Raw genomic sequence first — 24252 nt, forward strand, 5'->3', positions numbered from 1 at the left:
GTCTCATATCAAGGTGACACAAAAGGGTTTCTTTAATGCCATTGCACACTGAGTCCGAATTTTTCGTCCGAAATTTTCGCACGTTGAAAAATAAATACGACCTCACGTTTTGTCAATCACGTTTGCACACTGCCTCCGAAATTTTCGTCCGTCAAAAAAAAATTCGGATCGGGTTCGATTTTTTGCGTTATTCACATCCGTATAAAGCATTTTGAGATGCTTTGAGAAGGTGTTTTGACAATTCAGAGCCACCGTACAAGCGAAAGCCAAAATCCAAAATAGTGTCAGACAAATTAATACACTTTGTCTTGCAGCACAGCACACTTTATGACAAACAAATTGCGGAATACAGAATATAAAGAACTGCTGTAGCCTATTTTTTATGCCTGGCGCGCACCTTTCCGATGCCGCAGTTCGGTGTGCGTGTGTGTGTGTGTGTCTGTGTGTGTGTGTGTGTCTCTATACCTCAGACAGTCTCTGTTCAGGATAAATTGGTTCACGGAAATTGGTGGTCTTTTTATTATGTGGATTCAGTATCACTAGCAAAGTATCAAACTGAGGCATTGACATCCTGAAATAAACTTTGAATCTCTCGAGATAATCCCGCAGCTTTTTGATAAGGAGGTGGAACCTTCCTCTCTGCGCAATTTAAGGATTGGATGGACCCAATATTTCCTTTTTCTTTTTCTTTTTTTAAAAAGAGAGAGGACAACAAAATCATCCTCACTGCTTGAAGACATTTTGTATAGTTTTGCGATTTTTTTCGCAACGGATTAATTAAAACGCATCGGACTCAGTGTGCAAGGTCTCTGTGCGTGACGAATTTTTAAGATTGCGAATGCGAAAAAACGCATGCGAAAAGAGACCTTAAGGGTGGGAAACATGCAAATAAATGAATTAATAAAAGATCATTTTAAGGTTACGGTTATGAACAGTCAGTCTGGTATGGGACACAAGTGTGAATCAGGTTTCAGGTTAGAAATGCTTGCATAAAGACACTGTTTGGGATCCAGCTGTGAGATAAACTACTGATCATTGAAGTTGAGAATCTCCTACAAAAATAAGTTGAGAGAACTCAAAAATCTGCCTTAAAATTTTAAATTGGCTCAATTTCTTTTTTTTTTTTTTACAGTGTACACACACATTATCATAAAATGATGTTGCATTACGCCAAACATTTTGCCTCGAGGCAATTCACTGAATTTGTACTTAGGAAAAAAAATACAAATAAATAAATGTGCCCGGTGACTATACTTTTTGGCAATAATGTAAGTATTTATATGTGTTCCTTACTTTTGAAAAACATTTTTCTAAAACATGCTGTATCTTTTATAAAAACAGAATATAGGCTATAGTTATGTCCCTCAGACTCAAGCCCCGTCACACTAATCGTTCTCCACCCGTAATAATTTAGAATCCAACCATATGTGACAATCCAGGTCTCTTTAATAGTAGTGCATAAGTGTCATATACTGTCAAGCTTAACAACTAAACCATAAGTATATGCAGTGTACTTATTTTATTCCTGCTATATATGTGAGAACACTCCCACACTACACCAGTAGCAGTGGCCATTAAAAAAACCACAACAACAACAACTCCATCACACTTAACTTTGTCACATATGTATATTTATCATTGTTTTAGGGTTGTAAACTTGTGACAGGGTTGATTCACTTCATTTATCAATAATGTTAAATATAGATGTCATGTTTCAGTTAATATATGCTTACCAAAATCATAACTCATATTTATATTATAAATAGAATATTTGTCCACTTAAATTTTGACAAGCATCAGAAATGGCACCAAGATAATGTTGGGTGTGCTGATATGTTGACCCAGAAAGAAGGGTACAATATGAGAGAGAATCACCAAATCCCAGGAATTACTCATATATTTTTGGATATTTTGAAATACACTTTAACAGCCAACTGCTGCCTTCTAGTGGCACTTCATGAAATGCACTGTTGCACTGAATGAATGAATGCTGGAGCTGAAGCAGATTTAGGTGTTTGGTGTGATCTGTTTTCCTGCCTTTGACATTATTTGTATATTCTGTAAAGTGTTGTCCATTAAAAGCTAAGCATGAATTATTATAATGTATGAATATGATTAATATCTATGAATATTAATTTGCTGCAAGGTCTATGATGTAAATAGAAGTCTTCTTTTCATTAAAACATTTAAAAAGGTAGCCTACGAGTTATTTACATTTGGACTTTTTCACGCTAGGCTAGATATTAAATATTAAATATATTTGAGGTGAAATGTTAACATTGATATACATGACACGCATGATTGCAGACATACAGGATTTAGAAATGAGAGAGTTCAAATCAAATGCAGTGTTTGCACTATATGCTCGGTGTACAGGCAGGGACACTACAGATCAAAAGCAATCTTCACTGTATTTAAACATTAAAAAGTAGCACTTCATGGGAAAATCTGTATTTATTTTAAAACCTGACATGTGCGTGCTAAGGTTTAAAAGTCTAAACTCTGGTAGATGTTAAAAGCTGATAACTAAACAAGAGGACGTCCCCATCTGTATCAGCCAGAACATGTACACGGAGCGGGTTTGAATCAGTAACATTGCAGTCCATACGATAAGAAAGTGTGTGAACAATTGCTCATGAGCAGCAGACACACCTAGTTAACAACTATACAGCATGAGTGCTTACTAAAGAGATAACAGTTCAATTTAAAACATAAATAAACTATTGACAGTTCATGTTGACTTTGAATCAATCAAATATTAATAATGTACAAACTTCTGGAGCTAAATCATCAAATTCTTAGAACCTCACATAGTTTTCAAAGAAAATCCATTCAACTTCCGCCTTTTCTGACTTAGTGCGCTGTTATTTTTGACTAAACTAATATTTCTAACTTTATGCTTCCCAAAAATATCAAAATGAATTTTAATTCAGAAATTAAAAGCAGGTTCCACATAAAAGCGATTCGGATTTCTGTATTCTATTTCATTTTTAAATACATTATTGTATTATAAGAAAATAAACGTCATGTTATTGACCCATAAATCTTATCAAAGCCTTGCGATCCAGTATTACTTCATACATGCAATCACTATGGCTCATACAAATTCCATAACCAATAAGCTGAGCATAGGTCTTTGAGATTACCAACAGTCTGTCAGTGGAAATAATAGTTGAAATGCGATGGCTCTAGATTAAATTATTGTATGTGAGAGGAGACCCTCTTCTAGCCAAAGTGTGAACTGCAGGTAATCAAAGCAAAAAGTTGATTACAGAAGGGGAGTGTGATGATTCACTGAGAGAGCAAGCCTCAGCAAGAGATTGGACCTTACCTTTAACCTCAGCACCAATCAATGCCTTGCTGTCTGCTTGATCTAATCGCAGTTCAAAGTCCCTTCCACGAGGCACTATCAACAGAGTCTATTTGTGCTGCTCACTCTTTTCTTTCTAAGCCCTTCGGCTTTATCGGTCTCCCCTTCTTTTTGGACCCTACAGACCTCATAGGACCCAGGGTCACATCATGTTTCCACGTGCGCTGCCGCTGCTGCTGCTATGTATCTCCACAGGCTTGGCTGCCACGCTTATCCAGGCCTCTAATGATGCAGCTGCGGTGGATTCTCCAGCTGACGGCTCTGTTTTACCTGAAGCTCAGGCTGGTGAAAGCACAAATGACATCTTGATGGCAGATGTCCCTGTTGAGGGAAAACCTGCAGAGACCCAGAGCTCCACGCAAGAATCTGAAGATGATTCAGACTGGGGCTTAGGTTCTATCAGAGGGGGTTTCCAAGCAGTGAATGGCTATTTTGACTCTATACTGGAGCTGATGGGGGGTCGAGATGGTGTATGTCAGTACCGCTGTAGACATGGTAAGTGAAATAGTACTTATATTTTAGTCTTTTTTACTGGAATAGTCTTTGCCTCGCTGATCTGAAACAAGCCCTCGCTGATCTGTCCTCGCTGCTCATGTTGACAGACATGGTGTGGCATAGGGCAAGTCGATCACACCACTCTACAGATGACAGTAATGAATCAGAACGTGTCATATGCTTATACTTCAGAATTTAGGAAGTACTTTATTTATCTCTTGACTCCTGTGTATTACTGATTTAATTCTAGAATGACAGACTTGTTTTTCTTAACCTTTGACTGTTAATTGAATACAAATTAATGGAACTTACTTAATACATACAGAAAATGGTTTAATTAGTTTAAATTTGTTGAGTTAATGTTCTTAATATTTAATGTTGCCTAAGGAGGGCAGTGAATGTAGTTTATTCAATCAGTAGTCTTCATACACAATAAAAGTGGTTAATATATAGGCCTATGTAGTTTTAACTGCATAATAAACTTCATGCGGGTTTGAAAGTCCTACTGAACCTTTGGTTCCAGGGCCTTGACTAAATGCCAAAGCTTAGATAGCAAAGTAGTTGTTGTGTCTAACCTTATAATGCCACCATAATTTAAGACAATTAAAAAAATGTTCCATGGACAGTGTCACCTTCTCTTGAAATGATAAAGACCATGCTCTGAATACCAAATGTGGAAATGTTTGAGACTGTTTCACCTTGCAGGCTATAGGAAGAAAATCGCATTTACTCACAATACAATAAGTGTCAGATATGTGACACAAATATATAATTTATCTTTTATTAAACAGGCAATTAAAACTGTCACAAAGAAATTAATGACTTGAAAAATATATATTATTTCACATTTACTGACATTGGGGTTGCACTTTATTTAACAGTATGTGAACTTACATGTACTTACAGTGTACTTAAAATGTACCTACCTAAGAAAGTACTGATAATATAAGGTAACTACATGGGGTAAGTACAGGTTTAGGGGTAGGTTCAGGGTTTGTACTAGTTATTGTAATTACAATACTAAGTACATAGCATGTACATGATTAACATCGCTGTAAAATAAAGTGCTACCGATATTGGGGTTACCTAGGGCTCTGTTTTAGGACCTCTGCTGTTTTAATTCTATATTTCACATTTAGGTAATTTTATCAGGAATTTTGTGAAATTTTTAATAGCTATGCAAGTGATATTCAACTGTACCCTTCAGTTCAAGTTCGGGAAGATCATAATTCCTTAATAGATACTTCTCAGCAGATGTCCCAAAGTATAATAATACTGAATAAGACTGAATTAACTGTAATGCTTAAATACATTCAGAGAAAAAAATAAATGCTTGGAAAAAAATGGCTTCTTCAGTTTCAAATGTTATATCTGTAGAACAAAAACCTGGGTATTGCTTGTTTAGTTTCTGCTTTTTTGCATTATCCCTTATTTAATTTTATTTTAGGTTACCAAAGTTGAATACTGTAATTTAAGAAACAGCGTGAAGCCAAATTAGTCCAGAAGAATATTCGAGAAAAATAATGTTTTTGGTGCATTATAAGTAGACCTGATTTTGTGCAATTGCTTTAGATTTTTTTTCCCATATTTGTAAAGCTCTCAATGCTATTGTTGTATAAAATGTATTCTAATAAAAGTCAAAACAGTATGTTAATCCCTTATTAAAGATATGATATATTATGTTTTTCAGGTAAAGCTCCTCAGCCTCGTGCTGGATATCAAATGCCGGAGCCTGATGGTTGTAGCACCTCGCTGCTTGGCTTCCAGGTACCCAACAGTGTATGTGTCTCTTTATTTCTACTAACATTAGAGATTAATCTGCCTCCTTCAATCTTTGAAACCGTATGTTCTGTCCCCATGCATGAATATGTGAATCTGGCCAATGAATCAAAGTTGTACTGTAAATAAAAGATCCATCCAAATCAACCGATTCACATTTACATGTTAGACAGGAGAAAAATGTGATAATTATTTTATACCTTTCGTGTCTGATACTTCATAACACAAAGACAGCCCTGCTTGTTAAAAGAAGAAAAGCACTGACAAATGTACCGTACAGTGACATAATATGAAACACTGTTACCGAATTATTATATATATTCATGAAATAACCATTACTGATATACAGACTTGCATGCATTTAATTTCCTTAATTCATATTAAAGTGGGACTTTGACAGGATGTAATAGGTTCTTGCATTTTTTGTGACTAACAAGTTCTTTGTGTGTCTGAACTGTATGTGGTTGTTTGTGTTGTAACAGTGAAGTGCGAAAGAGTTATAAAGCTGAAGTTGTGTAATTTGCTGTTACTCCACAGTTTGATATTGGTGTCCCAGCCATGACCAAATGTTGCAATCAGCTAGACATTTGTTATGACACCTGTGGCTCTAACAAGTACCGCTGTGACACCAAATTTCGCTGGTGCCTCCATAGCATCTGTGGTGACCTGAAGAAGAGTCTGGGCCTCATAGCTAAAGTTGAAGGTGTGAAATACACACACATATTGTGTTTCCATGTTTTATAGGGACATTCCACAGATCTAATGTGTTTTATTTATATGTACAGTAATGTATATACGTAATGGTTTTTGTATATATCTGTGTTGGAACATATCCATTATCTGTTATGGCAAATATTTTTGACTGATTATATGGATTGTCAGTTTTTTTGCACACCAGACAAAACCCCTCATATCCCTTCTCTCCCACAGCCTGTGAGGCCTTTGCGGACACCATGTATAACACCGTGTGGACTTTGGGCTGCAGGCCCTTCATGAACGGCCAGAGGGCAGCCTGCTATTGTGAAGGAGAAGAGAAGGATGAGCTGTGAAGACCACAAAAACACACCACCTTCAACACATTTAAACACTTTACAAGTTTAAACTACTCCACACTAGGGGTCAGTATTAGGATGAATCTCATTAAGACACACCCTGGTCACATTTCACCACATTAATGAAAAGAAACAATTGGGCAGATTTGCTGCAATGCAAAACAGTGGTGGTTTTTATTGGGTTCTCATTAGTTTTATTTATCATTATTTTTTATTATTATTATTATTAACTGTAATTATTATCAGCATACATTAAATGATGTATATGACATACTCCTGCAATGTATAAATACTATTAATTTACATTTACTAATTTAAATATAATATTTATAGAGTTTTTTTGCATAACCGAAATCAACATTTTGCAGAAATTAGCCTAAACTTCCTAAAAATGTCACAAAGAAAACAAACAAAGGTATTGGTCCTAAAAACTGACATGTTTTACATTTCCATCCATATTTTGGTGGGAAAATATTACCTTCACATTTTTCTGACAAGTTTTTTTGAGATTCACCCACTAAACCTTGAACTGGTGCTAGTGGATTAGTTTTAGTTCAGCAGAAACTAAAAATGTTTATGTTGTATATGTGAAAGTGTCTATCCCACAAATTTGCAGTGTGTAGGTTTGTTGTATGGGAAGACAATATCCATAAAATATATAGTTTGTGACAACATATGTCCAATATGATAAACAATATTAATTTGCTTAAAAAAAAAAAAAACAACATACGAAATCCCTACAATATCTGACAGTAGGTTAGTATAGAGCTACTGGTTAATTTATTATTAAAGATCTTTGTTCCAAACTAAAGTTGTTTTATTTAGAAATAATCAAACTATTATGATTGTTGGACCTCCGTTTTTTGTATGAATATCATGTTCTGAAAACTCAAATGTTCACCTAAGCCAAGTAGTTTTATTTGGTTTTTGCTTTAAATGTAATTAAACACAGAATGGGTGCTAAACATTAACACACATGAATGTGTATTGCACTGAGAGAGACTGTGACAAAAATCATTTTATTGTCTGTATAATCATTTTATTTTCCCCAGTAAAACAGTGCTGAACTCATATGCCAATTAGATGCATGCACATGGAAAGAATATTTTCTAGTGAGGATTTATGTAGTAAATATAATGTCTCAACTGATAAATGTAAGATTTCTGCAGATACTGTATGCAGTATGGATGTGTTTAAATACAGTAAAGTAGCCTGTAGATGGCGTTGTGGGTAATAGATTTAATTTTGTTTATGTGTGTGGTCTCATGGATCTGGCAGTATACGAATGGGTCCACTGGAAAGTACATGTTGCTCTTGGTGCTGGTCAGTCCAGAGATGTCTCCTCAAGCGCTTTCGGCAGCCCTGTGTACAACGAGATTCCCCTTGTTCCTGCCCACACACCAGCACATGGCAATGCAAGAACACCTCCTAATACATACACAGTACACACAAAAGTTTCAGCAAAGTAATAGCTAGCCCATTAGCGCACAAAAGCACATGCATCGGACAAACCAGACAGCTGAATTTCCCAGCATGCACCAGTTCCCTACTCACTCTATTGTCCTTGCCAATGAACTTGAAGACAGGGACCTGGTAGTGTTTGGAGAGCTGATCTTTAGCAGAGAACTGACGCACAGTACCGTCTGAAATGCAGCTGAAAAATATAAGGCCATTAAAGCACAACACTCTGAATATAGACTGCCTTTGTTTAAAGGTGTACCCACAACCTCACAGATATGACGTAACTGAAAAAGGTGTCCTGAGGAATCACAGCTGCCTTTGCAACAGTATGTGCTAAACACCCCAGACAGCACACATACGTCTGCAAGATGACTGTTAAAGATCTCTTGATTTGTACAAAGGTCTGATAGACGTCAGTTTTACATGCATTCTAAATCATATACATCTTATATACATCTATTTGACATCTGATAGGAAATGTCCAATAGACATATTGCAGATGAGCAAACACCCTAAAAAATACGTCTTGCAGACGTAAATGTAGATATCAAATAGACGTACACGTGCTATCAGGGACAGCTAAAAAAAATTGACAGGAGAGCCACCCAATCAGCTCCTGTGCCTTTTATCTGTCAGGTTTACTAAAGTATTTAGGTATGTTTTGATGCATGGCAGCTGGTTTGAGCTGGTCCTTAGTTGCTCATGTGCTGGTCCTAAACGGTTTAGCTCCTGCTCAGGACCAGCTTATAAACAGCTTAAACCAGCTCATGACCAACTAAGGACCAGCTTAAACCGCTCAAACCAGTTGCCATGCTTCAAAACATACCAGCATACGCTGGTTTTTCAACAGGGAAGGGATAGGGTGGTCTAATTCTGTGGCTAGGAAGTTAGTAAAATCTCTAAAATCACTTACCCATCTCTGATAAGGTAATATTTTAAGGCCTGGTCAGCTTTGGGACCAGGGGTGGCAAAACAGCTTTCTACAAAAGCAGCAAGGCCATCCACCCGCTCTCGAGGTTCGACGCCAAAGTACAGTGAATCACGCAAATGCAGTTGTGGAGGTTGGTTGTATGACTCTGAAAATTCTGCATTTTTGAAGAGCTCCAAACTGAAGGGGAATATTCCTTCGCTGTGGCCCGCTAACTCGAGTGCTGTGTTACGCAGACTGGGCAGGTAGCCATCCGACACCTCATACTGCCGTGGAAACTCACACGTAATTGGCAGCAGTAGTTTACTGGTGCGCACAATCAAGTCCCCATTGCTGCTGGGACTAGACCGTGGCAAACCTGTTACCAAGTTGGTCCCAACAATTTTGTCATCAATGACCTGGAGAAGAGAGAAAGGAAGATGATGCTCCACTACATTCCCAGAGAACTATCAAATAGTTAACATGTAATTTCAGTAATGTGCGAGTGAGGAAAAATATAAAAGCTGGGACTTGATTTTATCCATTAGGGTTGGATTCTGAGTAGGTGTAATGGATTCGGTCTTGCAAGCTGCAGATTATGAAGGAATACCACTGGCAAGTACATTTGAGGAGACTTTTTGACCAGGATGACAGTAAAGATCACAGTATTTCCCAATGGTAACGGTTCTTTTTGACTCCATTATGATTTACTATTATTGCCATGAGCTGCATAGCGATACCATTTACACTAAGTGCAAATACACTAAGTGCAAATAGCATGTATTTGCTATTTCCGCTAAGCGAAAATAGCATATTTTCTTAGCAATAGATGCTATTTACACTAAGTGCAAATAGTCATCGCGTCTATTTACACTGTGTAAAAATAGCAGTATTTTCTGCTCTTTATACTACTTATTGCAAATAGTGGCAAATATCTGCACCTCAATATTGTAGTATATTATAGAACAGTATGCAATAATAACGTATTGAGTGTAAATTATAAGTTAGGGTAAAATTAATAAATTGATGCTGACTTATTGGTGCAATAAATCCCTCCCTACACCCAATCCTAACCCTACCCTTCATTTTCAACTTTTCGATTATTTTCCTTAATTTTTATTGAAAATAAATGCCTTTTCAATGTGATATGAGATGTAAAAAAAAGGGAAAAGAATGAGTTTGGCAAAAGGCAGATTCGAACTTGGGTCGATTGCGTCAAAAAGTCTGCACTAAATGTTTTACCACTTACACCACTTTGACAGCCGTCTTATATAATGTTGAATATCCCAACCGCACATTGGTGGGTGAAGTTAGTGTAAATAACCTCTGCCAACAAGGTGGGTATTTGCACTTAGTGTAAATAGACACTCCATTAAACTGACAAGTTTTGGTCCTGGTGTGCAATGACTGATCAAAGTTTGAAAAATCCATAATAATTTTTACCTGGACCACAGTGCCACATGTCTTCAGACTAAAGTGGAGGTTAATGTGGGTGCCATTGGAAACGCCCCGGCAGGAAGTGTTAGACAGGAAGAGTTCAAGTCCTCCCACCAGGTCTTTGGGAATCGAGACCACTATGGAACTAGGATCACACTGCACAGGGACTGCACACAAAACAAACATCGAAGTGAAATCTACAAACCCTGACAGAAAGAGGAACAAGGTAGGAGAGATGAGTTCAGCTCACCTTGACAGGTCTGTTTGTCATCTCCCAACGTCAGTCCCCGGGGACAATGACAGTAATAAGAGTCGTCCTCTGAGGAGCATCCATGGCTGCAGCCTCCATTCACACTGTCACAGCCAGCAGTCTCTACACACAACCACAGAAACCACAATGCATGAGATAAATGAAAGCCTGCCCATATTCAGGATGCTCTGGTTTACCATGTTCTTACCTTTACAGCTCTTCCCGTCCTCGTCCAGTACTTTACCTGGTCCACACTCACATCGACGAGAGCCCTTGGTGTTGATGCATATTTCTGCACATCCTCCATTGCCTTTCTCACATTCGTTCACATCTTAACACAACAGATCACAGTTAAAAACAGAAGCAGATAAGTGAATGTGGAGTAGAAACTTTGAAGGCAGCATCCTAACTGAAATACACTTAGTTGGAATGCACAGGCAGCAACTTTGTGCGTCATTCAATGCTTTACCTGAGAAGACTAGACTCGAGTGCATTTGAATTGTTTTCTATATATGCAACGTTGCTTTAGAATTTGTCTGTCTGTCTTTAACAGAACAGTCTTTTTGTCAGGAGCAACTCAAAATGCTGCCTTAAAATGTTCCCTCTGTAGCTGAATGACTGTTTTGCAACAAGGCCAGTAATTTATGTTGTGCTGGAAGTGGAATTGATATAAGTTAAGTTTCTCCTGAAGGGTAAAATGGTTATAAAATGCTTACAGGAAAAACTGAAAGCTAGAGAGAAAGAATCAATGTGCAGGATAGATGGCTTGATGTCCTTAAGTATATCCAATCCAGTAAATGAACACATTCAATTACATCTATTTGTTTTCACTTATTCTGTTTACTCCTTATTTTCCTGTGGTGTTTTTGCCCCTACAGCAATTGGAGTTGACACTTTCCTCACCAGCTTATGAAGTAGGACTGCTTCATGCACTGTGTTCCTTCTGCAAATTAAGGATGGATTTGAGGAGTCTAAACCTTCCAATTAGGGCTTGAATCCCCCAAGCCTCCAAGTCAAACTAAATGTTGGAATGTCTTTTTATTTTATTTTAACTGTGTTTCAAGTGGGTCAGTGTGTGTAGACTACTTGGGCCTAGTGTCCAATCCTGGTCCTAGAGGGTCAACATCCTGCAGAGTGTTGCTCCAACCCAGCAGCCTGGATCAGTGTTGCCAAGTCTGCGGTTTTACCACAGAACTGGGCTACTTTTACACTGTTGCAGGTTGCATTTTTAGTTCACGGCTTAAAGCGATCCCAAGGAACGTAATTTCGATGGAGGGGAAAACCATAGAAAAAATTGCTATTGGGCTAGTTGTGAATCACAATTAGGCTTGTTTTGTTTCATAGACCTGGTAACCCTGACCTGGAGTATACTAGTAATCCTGAAGACCTTGATTTGCTTTTTCAGATGTGCTTAATAAGACTTGGAGCTACATCTGCAGGACCTCCAGGAGCAGGATTGGACCCTATACAGTCTTGCCCTAAACTTCTATATATCCTTGGCCTCTGGCTGTTCTTGTAACAACTACATATCCTTAAGAGACAGAGACTTGTGAACATAAGTTATGCTCATTCTGAGAGGTAACCATAGCAACAGAGCCAGAAAAAGTTCTCCAGTTCTCCAAGACAAACTTCAACAGATTGTATCCTGAAAATTACCTACAGAAATTACTTTAAAACTGTAAACCCATTGAAAGTTGTGGCATAATTTGCACTCTCTTCTTTTCCACCATTAAAAGCATTGATTTAGCTGGCTGCCTTCGTACATTAGTGGATTGTTTCTCAATTTCGCCTTTCAACAGTCTGTCTTGTGGTCTCTTTTTCATCACTGCAAAAGCACTCTCTCATTCTAATCACAATATAACTCTTCGGCTCTATACGCATTTATCTTGGCCAGGCATGGACCACACTGTTACTCACCCAGACATGTCTGTGCATCCGGGCCTAGAACCGTTCCTTCAGAACAGCGGCATTCTGGCTCGACAGGACAGTCAGCTCCGTTACACTCCACCTCATCGCATATGTCATAGAAATCTATGGCAACACACATAACGAAACTGATGGAGGTCACTTTTATCCAACATATCAGAGAGTACCCAGTAAAGCAGGAGGAAGACTTACAGCCACAGTAGACGTGGAAGCAGACGGAGGGTCGGGGCAGGCGGTAGACATAGTAACCCTTAGCACAGGCCTTTACATCCACATTAGCTGTCCAGTGACAGCAGTTATTATTGAAGCTAGCACACGCTGGGAGGGTGACAATGCCATCGCTAGGCCGAGGGTGGCTGCCGTTAAGCCAGATGGGAGCATGGGTACCACACTGGTTCTCCTCGATACAGAAGGTTGGCATAGCATCCCCAGCCATCCCCGTAAAGCGATACCACTCTCCCGCCACATGCCGGTCGCACAGAGGGACTCCCGCAGAGTTGTTGACGTGGTAGTCAGTGTTCCGCCATGGTTCATTCAGACTGATATACGCTGAGCAGGGATCTAGAGCTGAGACTGGTAAAAATTGGTCATAACTTGTCAGCACATATTATGCATTAGTACATGCTTGTGCCGCCACCAGACTGATGGTGATACTTTTTGTTCAAATAACTTGTCCTCTGAATTAAGAGAGATAACTATAAATAATCCCACAACATACTTAGGAAGCATTATCCCATTTGTATTCGATTGATTCAGATTTCCTGCTTCAATTCTGTCACTAGTCATTAACACCTGAGAAATGCCAGTGAAAAACAAGAAACAGCTGATCAAAAAGTAAAATAAAAAAAGCAAAAATGTAAATCAAAATCCTTCAAAGAGGTCTCAGCCATGTCCTCATCTCACATATGAAGCACTTGCATGCATATATAGTTATAGATCTTTTATTTAAAAATATTGATGGTGATGTAGGTGCTGTTTGACTATTTTTAAGGTTTTCTGACCCCGAGACTCAACTATTTTCTGCAATTCTCCAGCTGTGGTCCTTGGAGAGTCTTTAGCCACTCACTCCTTCTCACTGTGCATTAGGACGATATAGACACACGTCCTCTTCCAGGCAGTTTCGTAACATTTTATGTTGATTGGAAATTCTTAATTATTGCCCTGATGGTGGAAATGGGAATTTTCACTGCTCTAGCTCTTTTCTTAAAGCCACTTCACTAATTTGTGAAGCTCAATTATCTTTTGCTGCACATCAGAAATATATTATTTGTTTTTTCTCATTGTGATGGATGATTAAGGGAATTTGGGCTTTGTTTTCCCTCCTATTTATATATCTGTGAAATAGGAAGCCATGGCTGGATAATTTCATGTTCATAATCACACTGGAGTTCTCAAAAAGGGATATTTTACTCATAAGAATTTCTAGGGGTGCCAATAATTGTTTCCAACGTGTATTTGAGAAAAACATTTATTCCATAATGATATTTCCCCCCCCCCATTTAAAATTCTTATTATCCAATGAAAGGTTAGATTTTTGTGAATTTTTCAAATAAAAGATCAAAAGGATTAACAATGCAGATTAATTTTCACAGCCTTGTTTGATCATATTTACCATGGGTGCCGATATTTTTGGCCATGACTGTATGTATGTATGTATGTATGGGATGGCATGAAGGTGGAAAGGATGGAGTTTCCCTTTAATCCCTTTCCCTGTATTTTTTGTGATCCGCTGTGCTGCATTTTAATTGTTGTTGTTGCACTAGATATATGTTTGGCCTTTACTTTTTTAATACTCAAGTACCATTTAAAGTTGTACTTTTTTACTTTTACTCAAGTATGTTTTTGGCCAGAGACATTTACTTTTAATTGAGTTAAATTTTCACTGAGTATCTGTACTTTTACTTGAGTACTTGAGAACTTTTGAGTACTTTTTACACCTCTCCCTTGTGCTATTCCCACTGTTCCAGCCACTAGTGTCATTCCTGCAAACCAGTACCTCATCTTTTTAACTATTTATTTAAGGAATCTCTTTGTTTTGAGAATAGGATACTGTTCACGCAGTGTTTTTTATTTACTAAAATGAAACTGGTTCAGCTCATAAGAGTCGATCAATCATGAATCGGACAGACTACACTCTTTTGCCTGTAAAAGCCTGAAAGGACAACTTAGAAATAATATTTTATGCCATTATTTTATGCTAAACATTGATTTTAATGCATCACATTCATTTGAGTTAACAATCTAAAGGGCTATTTATAGAGATTTTTTATTATTATTTATTGATTTTAAAATTGCGAGAAATTTAACCTGCAAGACTCAGCTTCACTTGAAAGATCAACAAGCTTTACAAGTTTTGCTAGGCCAATACTAAACAGCATTATCTAGTCAGGAAATGTATGCTGGTCTATGCTGGAGAAGAGCCTAATATTGCAGTGCCATCTCTTTCAGAATGTGTTTTTAACCAGAGCAGGTTTACTAAAGCTGTACAGATAAATTCCTCTCCCTACAGCATGAGCATGCAACTGCTTGTTAAATAAGATCTGTCAGTACAAAACGCTTTTCCTTCAGTTGGTTGGCAGCTTTCAAAGGAAGGCTAATCAATACTCTACACTGCACTACTGGGGGAAGTCGTGGCCTAATGGTTAGAGAGTCGGACTCGTAATCGAAAGGTTGCGAGTTCGAGCCCCCGGCCGGCAGGAATTGTAGGTGGGGGGAGGGAATGTCCAGCGCTCTCTCCACCCTCAATACCACGACTGAGGTGCCCTTGAGCAAGGCACCGAACCCCCAACTGCTCCCCGGGCGCTGCAGCATGGCTGCCCACTGCTCCGGGTGTGTGTTCACGGTGTGTGTGTGTGTGTGTGTGTGTGTGTGTGCATTTGTTCACTACTCACTGCTGTGTGTGTGCACTTGGATGGGTTAAACGCAGAGCACCAATTTCGAGTATGGGTCACCATACTTGACAACACGTCACGACTTTAAACTTTTTACTGCACTCTCCCTTACACTCTCAAATGAATTAGGTCCTCATATGAAGTTGGGCTGCTCTGCTGGACCATGTGGAAATGAAAAATGATGCAGCATAAGGCGTGAATGACCATTAGTTAGGAAGCAGCCGCAGCTTGATGAGGCATAGAGGGAGAATCCTTTCCACAGCAAATTATCACCTTAGATAAAACAAAATTCAATCAATCAAATCAATCTAATTCCAAATCATCACAGCAGAGGTCAGCGCTTTTCATGCAAAAACACAAACCTTTAAGTGGATTGACATTTGCCTCCTCAAAACCCTCACACAATGCATTGAAATGTGACTTTTACATTTTCCGAAGGAAATGTGAGCAGTGCTTATCTATGCAAAACCAACTACCATAATGCTAAGGTGTTGCTTTTTGTTTACTAAGAGGGTTTGTTGTTGTTGTTTTGGCTTTTTGCTATGCTGTAGCCAGGGTGTTTTAAATGGTTGCTAGGTGATTGCTTACTGACCCAAGTGAAAAGAGCCCACCCAGTTTCTGTTATTCTGGTTTCCAGATATGGCTCATCTGATCTCTTAGAAAAGTATTGACATCTCCTGCGAGTTGCATGATTTGCCATAATATTCATGTTTAATCATTTGAATTTTCCAAATCACAAAGACTTTGTAACCGTGCCTTTGAAAACAGCACTTTCACACTCACAGACATGGTTTAATATTATAATTAATATTAGAGGGTAGTACTATCAGCACAGGCAGACTGTAGATAGGTATGTCTCCTAGGGATGTTCAGTTGATACAAGAACTGCCGGAGGTCAAGGATAAACGGATGTTCAGGTCATGACTGTTTGCGGTAAACACCGCATTCTTGGACACGGTTACAATAAATTCTCATCTTTCACATCTGCTGCATATCCACATACAACCCAACCTACCCACACCCAGAAATGTTTTTTCACTCCAAATATCGTTTAATTCTTGGGCATCTTTTGATATTTAAAACAAATGGTTTATTAGCTCAAATGGAGAATGAGTCTTGATGAAGAGGTTTTGATTAATGATTAAAATTGGGTTAGAATAGAATAGAATAGAATAGAATAGAATACTGAGCCAAAAGCATTGACTCGTTTTAACCTCCAGAGATGTTTAACTAAAAAATAACAATACGATTTTTTATCTTTATTTCTACAGCTATGATTAAGTAATAACATTATTAATATTGCTTATAATCAGCTTTGGCACATAACTCATCCTGCATCATTTATGGTAGAATTATAATTGATAGTTCAATTTCTTAATAAGCAGATGTCCGCTAAGTGACCAGATTCATGATTTCCATGAACTTACATTGAGGTACATGAATCCTATCTAGAGATACTTCAAAATTTCTTCTTTTGTATTCAGCAGAAGAAAGTCATACAAGTAAGGAATGACATGAGGGTAAGTAAATAATTTTTACTAAATAACCCGGTAACACTTTAGAATACTGTTCCATCATTAATGAATAACTAAGAACACATGAGTAATGCAATATGAGCACTCTAGTAACTCACTAGTTATTACTGAAATCATTGTAAACTTGTTTTTCAAGGTTCTGGTTAGTAATTAATTTTGCTAGATTTGGTAACACTTAAATCATTACTAGTGGGTTACCGCAATCTTTAGAATACTGATCCAAATAATTAGTAGTTCCTTTAGAAGGATTTGGTAATACTTGAGTCATTACTAGTGGGTTACCTTGATCTTCACTTTAAAATGAATTATACATTATGCATATTTCACATTAATTATGACCCTGTATATACACTGTAAAAAAAAAAGTTGAGCCAACTTAAAATTAAGGCAACCAGCTTCAGCAGATTTTTGAGTTTTCTCAACTTCTTGTTTTAAGTTTATACAACAAAAAGTTGAGAATCTCCTACAAAAATAAGTCGAGAGAACTCAAAAATTGCAAAAAGCTGGTTAAGGACATTTTTTACACTGTAGTTCTTAATAGTTCTCCAGGATATATAGAAAAAAAAAGTTATTAGCTAATAGTTAACTACCAGTTTCAGCTGAGTGCTATTACTTACTAAACCGTTAATCAGAGTTTATTGTTAGTTAATAGAAGTTACTACAATTTTAATAGTGCATTAGTCATTTGTTCCTGTGTAGTTATTCATTAACGATGGAACAGTATTCTAAATTGTCACCAACCATTTAAGTCAAGAATTAAGATGGGAAGTTCCTGTAATACAAAACATCAAGGGCAAGCTTTAGCCACCACATACTGTAGCAACACACAAAAACACTCTAGTCATTATTCAGTTGAAATCAGTTCATTGTCGATTAATTTTGGTTCAGTAACTGTAAAGTCCATCAATTTTGGAATGAGTTTAATCTATAAAGCAGCTCTGGAGAAAACATCAGATATGTAATACTATAGCAATATGCTGATCACCGTCATTTGAAAAACTGGAAAATGGAAAACTGGTTGGCAGTTTCCTTTAGAATGAAACTCAAAGAATAAGCACTTAATAATTATAAGCAGTGTACATATAAAACAATACGTGCTTACCGATGGCCTGTGCTGTAGTCACAGCTTGTAGAAGAACAACCAGAGAGAAGAGCATGGCCATTGGTAGAAATAAACTTATTTAACGAGAAAGCCACAGACGTACACCCAGTCATTCCAGTCTGGTCACAGTTTGTGGAAGAGCTTTGTGATTTAATAGTGGATTTTGTTATCTCTGTCAATATGAAGGATGGGTCTACAAACACAATGACTGTTTGTCGTCTTCCCGTGGATAGGACATCTATCTCACCTTGACCTCTTCTCGTGTCCCTTTGTCCCATGTCTAAGAAGACCCACCCCTCCAGATAGAGACAGGACCATCCTCTCATTGTTACTAGAGTCCGGTTTATTCATCCCACTCTAATACGGTACATCTCCCAGAATCTTCCCACCCAACATGTCTTCAGTTGCTGGCTTCACTTACAGCAGTGACAGCAGTGCAGATGTGATGCATTTAGCAGACAGTGTGTTAAGATATTCAGGTGGAGTTTCATCTCATGCTTTCTGTAGAACTTCTCATAGATGTTACTGGCTTATAAATCAGACTATATGCACAGAAGTTCAACACTTAGATTCATCCAGCTACTTCACATCTTCACAGTTTACCATCTTCAAAGTTCTTTCATTTTCTTCTTATTTGCCAGATGTAGCATTTTCTTTGTAATTTGGCATTCCAGAATCTTTTCTTCACTGTTACTGGTTAATGAAGTTTCTCAAACTAGATACAGATCCTGTAGCTGTCCTTATCTTTATTATGCATCAGGGCTGTCTACTTATCAGTGTCTCTTTACCCTGTTTAGATCTGGTTTGATAATGTCAAAAATAGTTTTCAGCCATTTCTAAACCAAAAGACTTGACAGTGTACCTAAAGTTTATACAGTAGGCCTACTGCAGAAACTGAATTGCTGTCAGTTTGTCAGTTAGAGGATATATATTTATATGTATGCATGTATGGCCAAAAATATCGGCACCCTCGGTGAATATCAAGTCAATAGTCAAGTCAATATTATTTGTATAGCGCTTTTAACAATGCAAATCGTGTCAAAGCAGCTTTACATCGGCTTGATATAAAGCTTTATATCAGCTTTACAGTATTTAGATGGGAAATAGTTTGTCGAAATAGTGTCATTCTCCTCTGGCCAGACAAAATCAGCAGTTTAAATCTAGGCTAAAGCAGAATCAGATTGTGCAAAGGACTCATCTGGTTCCTGTGGTCTTGTCCCGATGGCCGTCTTGGATACAGGGTCTTCACTGGGGATCAGTCTCTGGGGTTCATCTGGGCGTCCTGGCTGTAGAGGTCATCTCTAGGTGCTGATGCACCATCTGATCTGGATACAGTCTGGATCTGGGTGGCTACGGTGACCTCGGAATAAGAAAGAAACAGACTAATATTAGCATAGATGCCATTCTTCTAACAATGTAACAAGTACATCAGGTGTTTTGGGAAGTGTTCCCGGTTCCGGTTGACCTAATTAATGCAGCCTAACAATCCTTTAACGGATTTGAATTATAGAAATGCGATAGTGTATTATGTGTAAGCCAGGTTAAAGAGATGGGTCTTTAATCTAGATTTAAATTGACAGAGTGCTTCCCGAACAGTGTTAGGTAGATTGTTCCAGAGGTTGGGCGCTAAATAGGAAAACGATCTTCTGCCCGCAGTTGATTTTGATATTCTAGGTATTATCAAATGGCCAGAGTTTTGAGATCACAGCAGATGTGAAGGACTATAATGCGATAAGAGCTCACTCAAATACTGAGGTTTCAAACCATTCAGGGCTTTATAGGTAATTAGCAAGATCTTAAAATGTATACAATGTTTAATAGGGAGCCAGTGCAGTGCTGACAGAACCGGGCTAATGTGGTCATACTTCCTGGTTCTAAACCTGCTGCATTTTGAACCAGCTGGAGTTTGTTTATTAAACGTACAGAGCAACCACCCAATAAAGCATTACAATAATCGAGCCTCGAGGTCATGAATGCATGAATTAATGTTTCTGCATTTGACATTGAGAGCATAGGTCGTAATTTAGATATATTTAAATGACAATTAAAATACACACACATATACATACATACATATATATATATATATATATATATATATATTACAAATAAAACACACACCCAAAATTTATTAATGTTTAAATATTTAGTTAAACATTTAAATATATTTAAATATTAAATATGATCAAAGAAGGCTGTGAAATTCATCTGCATTGTTAATCCTTTTGATCATTTATTAAAAAATAAAAAAATAAAAAAATCTAACCTTTCATTGGATAATAAGAATTTAAAATGGAGGGGGTGGGGGGGGGTTATGAAATAAATGTTTTTCTCTAATACACATTGGCCACAATTAACGGCACCCTTTATTCAGTACTTTTTGAAAGCTCCATTTGCCAGTTTAACAGCTCTAAATCTTCTCCTATAATGCCTGATGAGGTTAGAGAACACCTGACAAGAGATCAGAGACCATTCCTTCATCCAGAATCTCTCCAGATCCTTTAGATTCACAGCTCCATGTTGGTGCTTCTTCTCTTCAGTTCACCTCACTCATTTTCTACAGGGTTCAGGTCAGAGGACTGGAATGGCCAGCAGAAGCTTGGTTTTGTGCTCAGTGACCCGTTTTTGTGTTGTTTTTGAGGTTTGTGTTTAGATTATTGTATGGTTGGAAGATCCAAACATGGCCCATTATAAGATTTCTAACAGAGTCAGTCACTTATTGATTTTTTATCTGTTGGTATTTGATAGAATCCATGATGTCACGTGTCTAAACAAGATGTCCAGGACCTCCATCAGAAATATAGGCCCACAACATCAAAAATACAGCAGTATTTTGTACACATGGGGTACTTTTTAACCCTGTGTTCACCAAACCCATCTTGAGTGTTTGCTGCTAAAAAGCTCATTTTGTAGTTTCATCCGACCATAGAAGCCAGTCCCATTTGAAGTGCCAGTCCTGTCTGATAACTGAATATGCTGGAGATTTTTGGATAAGCTGGGAGAATTTTTCTTGAAACCCTCCCAAACAACATGTGGTGATGTAGGTGCTGTTTGACAATTTCTTTTAAGGTTTTCTGGTCCCGAGACTCAACTATTTTCTGCAATTCTCCAGCTGTGGTCCTTGGAGAGTCTTTAGCCACTCTCCTTCTCACCGTGCATTAGGACAATATAGACACACGTCCTCTTTCAGGCAGTTTCATTACATTTTCTGTTGATTGGAAATTCTTAATTATTACCCTGATGGTGGAAATGGGAATTTTCACTGCTCTAGCTCTTTTCTTAAAGCCACTTCACTAATTTGTGAAGCTGAATTATCTTTTGCTGTACATCAGAAATATATTTATATATATCTTTGGTTTTTCTCCTTGTGATGGATGATTAAGGGAATTTGGGCTTTGTTTTCCCTCCTATTTATATTTCTGGGAATCAGGAAGCCATGGCTGGATAATTTCATGTTCATAATCACCCTAGAGTGCTCAAAATTGTGAATATGAATGGGAATATACTTCAGAGATATTTTACTCATAAGAATTTCTAGGGGTGCCAATAATTGTGTCCAACGTGTATTTGAGAAAAACATTTTTGTGTTTAAATTATTAGTTAAACATAACAATAAACTAACATTAACAGCTAATTTTTACATTTTAAACTTAAATCTAGGTCTGTTTCTTACACAAAGATATCGTATGGCTTCATAAAGATTGGAATACAAGTAATAAAATACTTTTATTATAGTTTTCAGTTGCTTTGTCTTATCAGTTTGGAGATAAATACTCCTTCAAGTCATCCATTAATCGGTAATCAGTCAGACTAAGCTTTGCACTTTGTGAAGTCTGTCGTCTTTCCTTTGTCCTTCACAGCAGCACAGGAAAGGCACGACAATGTGCTAATCACTGGTATCATTAGCACGGAGTGGAGGAAAGTGTCTGAAGGTTATCGCAGAGACAGAAGAGAGGAGATTGACGAATGAAGAGGTGCTGCTGGTTTTCTCTAGTCTTACAGCTTAACAAGCATGGATGTGTCTTTTTTAGTGTTTTCTTCACATTCAAGTAAAGAAGAGCCTACCTAGTAATCCTGTTTTCTTGTTGCTTATGATCAGTCACAAAATATCAGAGTAAATGCAGGCCTTGCAAGAATGAAACCATGAGAGAAAAACAGTCTAGCTTTCTTCACATAGGTAGAGAAGATACATCTTCTTTAAGGGCATTTGATTGCATACTAATGCAGTTTAGAGTATGCTGCTGGACACTGTGAACAAACAGAAGTCTGCTATCTGGTAGGAAGTTGAGCTAAATGTGGGAAGAAGCAGGAGTCGAGTAGGTCAAGGCAAACATCATTGTTGAGGTAAACATGACTCTAAAACAAGTGCTGCAGCTTAATTAGAAACAAAGTATTCACTGTTATTTTGACAGAGTCCAGTTCACATGGAAACTTATTACATATAGAGTTGCGGTCAGAATTATTGGTACCCTTGGTAAATATGAACAAGAAACCTGTGAAAAGCTTAATCCTTTTGATGTTTTATTTAAAAAACAAAATACAAAAACCTAGCCTTTAATTGGAGAGTTAGAATATTTATTTCTCTCTCTCTTATACACGTTGGCCACAATTAATGATACCCTTTTATTCAATAGGTCTACTTTTTGCGGTCTTCTTTCGCCAAGAGAACAGCTCTGAGTCTTCACCTATATTGCCTGATGAGTTTGGAGAACCTGACAAGAAATCAGAGACAATTCCTTCATACAGGATCTCTCAAGACCCTTCAGATTTCCAGCTCATCTCATTTTGTAATTTTCTTCTGAACATAGAGCCCGTTCCAGTTTGAAGTTCCAGTAGTGTCTTGCAAAAGAATATGCTGGAGTTTGTTTTTGGATGAGAGCATTTTCATTTTAATTGAAACCCTCCAAAAAAAAAAAAAAAACATTGATATTGGTGCTGTTTCAAGTATACTGTATTTTTTTAACTTTCTGATCCAGAGACTCAACTATTTTCTGCAATTCTCCAGCTGTGATCCTTGAGAATCATGTTCCCTTTCAGGCAGATTTGGTGGAAATGGGAATTTTCGGTTCTTTAGCTCTTTTTTATAGCCACTTTCTAATTTGTGAAGCTCAACAATCTTTTCCTGTTTGCTATATTGTTTGGTTTTTCTCATTGTTATGGATGATTAAAGAGATAGTTCACCCAAAAATGTAAATTACCCCATGATTTACTCACCCTCAAACCATCCTAGGTGTACATGACTTTCTTCTTTCAGATGAATACCATCAAAGTTATATACACTCATCGGCCACTTTATTAGGTACACCTGGTCAATTGCTTGGTAACACAAATTGCTAATCAGCCAATCACATGGCAGCAACTCAATGCATTTAGGCATCTAGATGTGGTGAAGACGACTTGCTGAAGTTCAAACCGAGCATCAGAATGGGGAAGAAAGGGGATTTAAGTGACTTTGAACGTGGAATGGTTGTTGGTTCCAGACGGGCTGGTCTGAGTATTTCAAAAACTGCTGATCTACTGGGATTTTCACACACAACCATCTCTAGGGTTTACAGGGAATGGTCTGAAAAAGAGAAAATATCCAGTGAGCGGCAGTTGTGTGGACGAAAATACCTTGTTGATGTCAGAAGTCAGAGGAGAATGGGCAGACTGGTTAGAGATGATAGAAAGGCAACAGTAACTCAAATAACCACTCGTTACAACCAAGGCATGCAGAATACCATCTCTGAACGCACAACACGTCAAACCTTGAAGCAGATGGGCTACAGCAGCAGAAGACCACACCGGGTGCTGCTCCTGTCAGCTAAGAACAGGAAACAGAGGCTATAATTCACACAGGCTCACCAAAATTGGACAATAGAAGATTGGAAAAACATTGCCTGGTCTGATGAGTCTCGATTTCTGCTGCGATATTCAGATGGTAGGGTCAGAATATGGAGTAAAGAACATGAAAGCATGGATCCATCCTGCCTTGTCTCAACGGTTCAGGCTGGTGGTGGTGGTGTAATGGTATGGGGGATATTTTCTTGGCACACTTTGGGCCCCTT

The 24252-nt window shown here is 37.9% G+C and overlaps 2 protein-coding genes across 4 annotated transcripts; one reads left to right on the forward strand and one right to left on the reverse strand.

Moving 5' to 3' along the window:
* The first annotated feature begins 3434 nt into the window (after positions 1 to 3434).
* On the forward strand, positions 3435 to 7667 carry LOC306882491 (group XIIB secretory phospholipase A2-like protein). 2 transcript variants are annotated; one of them, XM_079437147.1, is made up of 4 exons: positions 3435 to 3865; positions 5556 to 5632; positions 6182 to 6347; positions 6575 to 7667. In XM_079437147.1, exons 1-4 carry the CDS (start codon positions 3520 to 3522, stop codon positions 6691 to 6693), a joined length of 708 nt encoding a protein of 235 aa, XP_079293273.1. In that variant the 5' UTR covers positions 3435 to 3519; the 3' UTR covers positions 6694 to 7667. The 2 variants fall into 2 exon arrangements, with proteins under 2 accessions (XP_079293273.1, XP_079293272.1); XM_079437146.1 differs by having other exon boundaries at positions 3436 to 3865; positions 5556 to 5644.
* Positions 7321 to 18436, reverse strand: LOC306882490 (oncoprotein-induced transcript 3 protein-like). 2 transcript variants are annotated; one of them, XM_079437144.1, is made up of 9 exons: positions 18206 to 18436; positions 12870 to 13250; positions 12669 to 12782; positions 10960 to 11082; positions 10752 to 10874; positions 10508 to 10668; positions 9071 to 9483; positions 8251 to 8350; positions 7321 to 8124 (listed from the first exon to the last, which is right to left on the reverse strand). In XM_079437144.1, the coding sequence occupies exons 1-9, from the start codon at positions 18264 to 18266 to the stop codon at positions 7960 to 7962; spliced, it is 1641 nt and encodes a 546-aa protein (XP_079293270.1). In that variant the 5' UTR covers positions 18267 to 18436; the 3' UTR covers positions 7321 to 7959. The 2 variants fall into 2 exon arrangements, with proteins under 2 accessions (XP_079293270.1, XP_079293271.1); XM_079437145.1 differs by having other exon boundaries at positions 12870 to 13244; positions 18206 to 18316.
* Positions 18437 to 24252: the final 5816 nt, after the last annotated feature.

Source organism: Barbus barbus (assembly GCF_936440315.1).
Source record: "Barbus barbus genome assembly, chromosome: 16".
In the NCBI taxonomy this organism is placed as follows: Eukaryota; Metazoa; Chordata; class Actinopteri; order Cypriniformes; family Cyprinidae; genus Barbus; species Barbus barbus.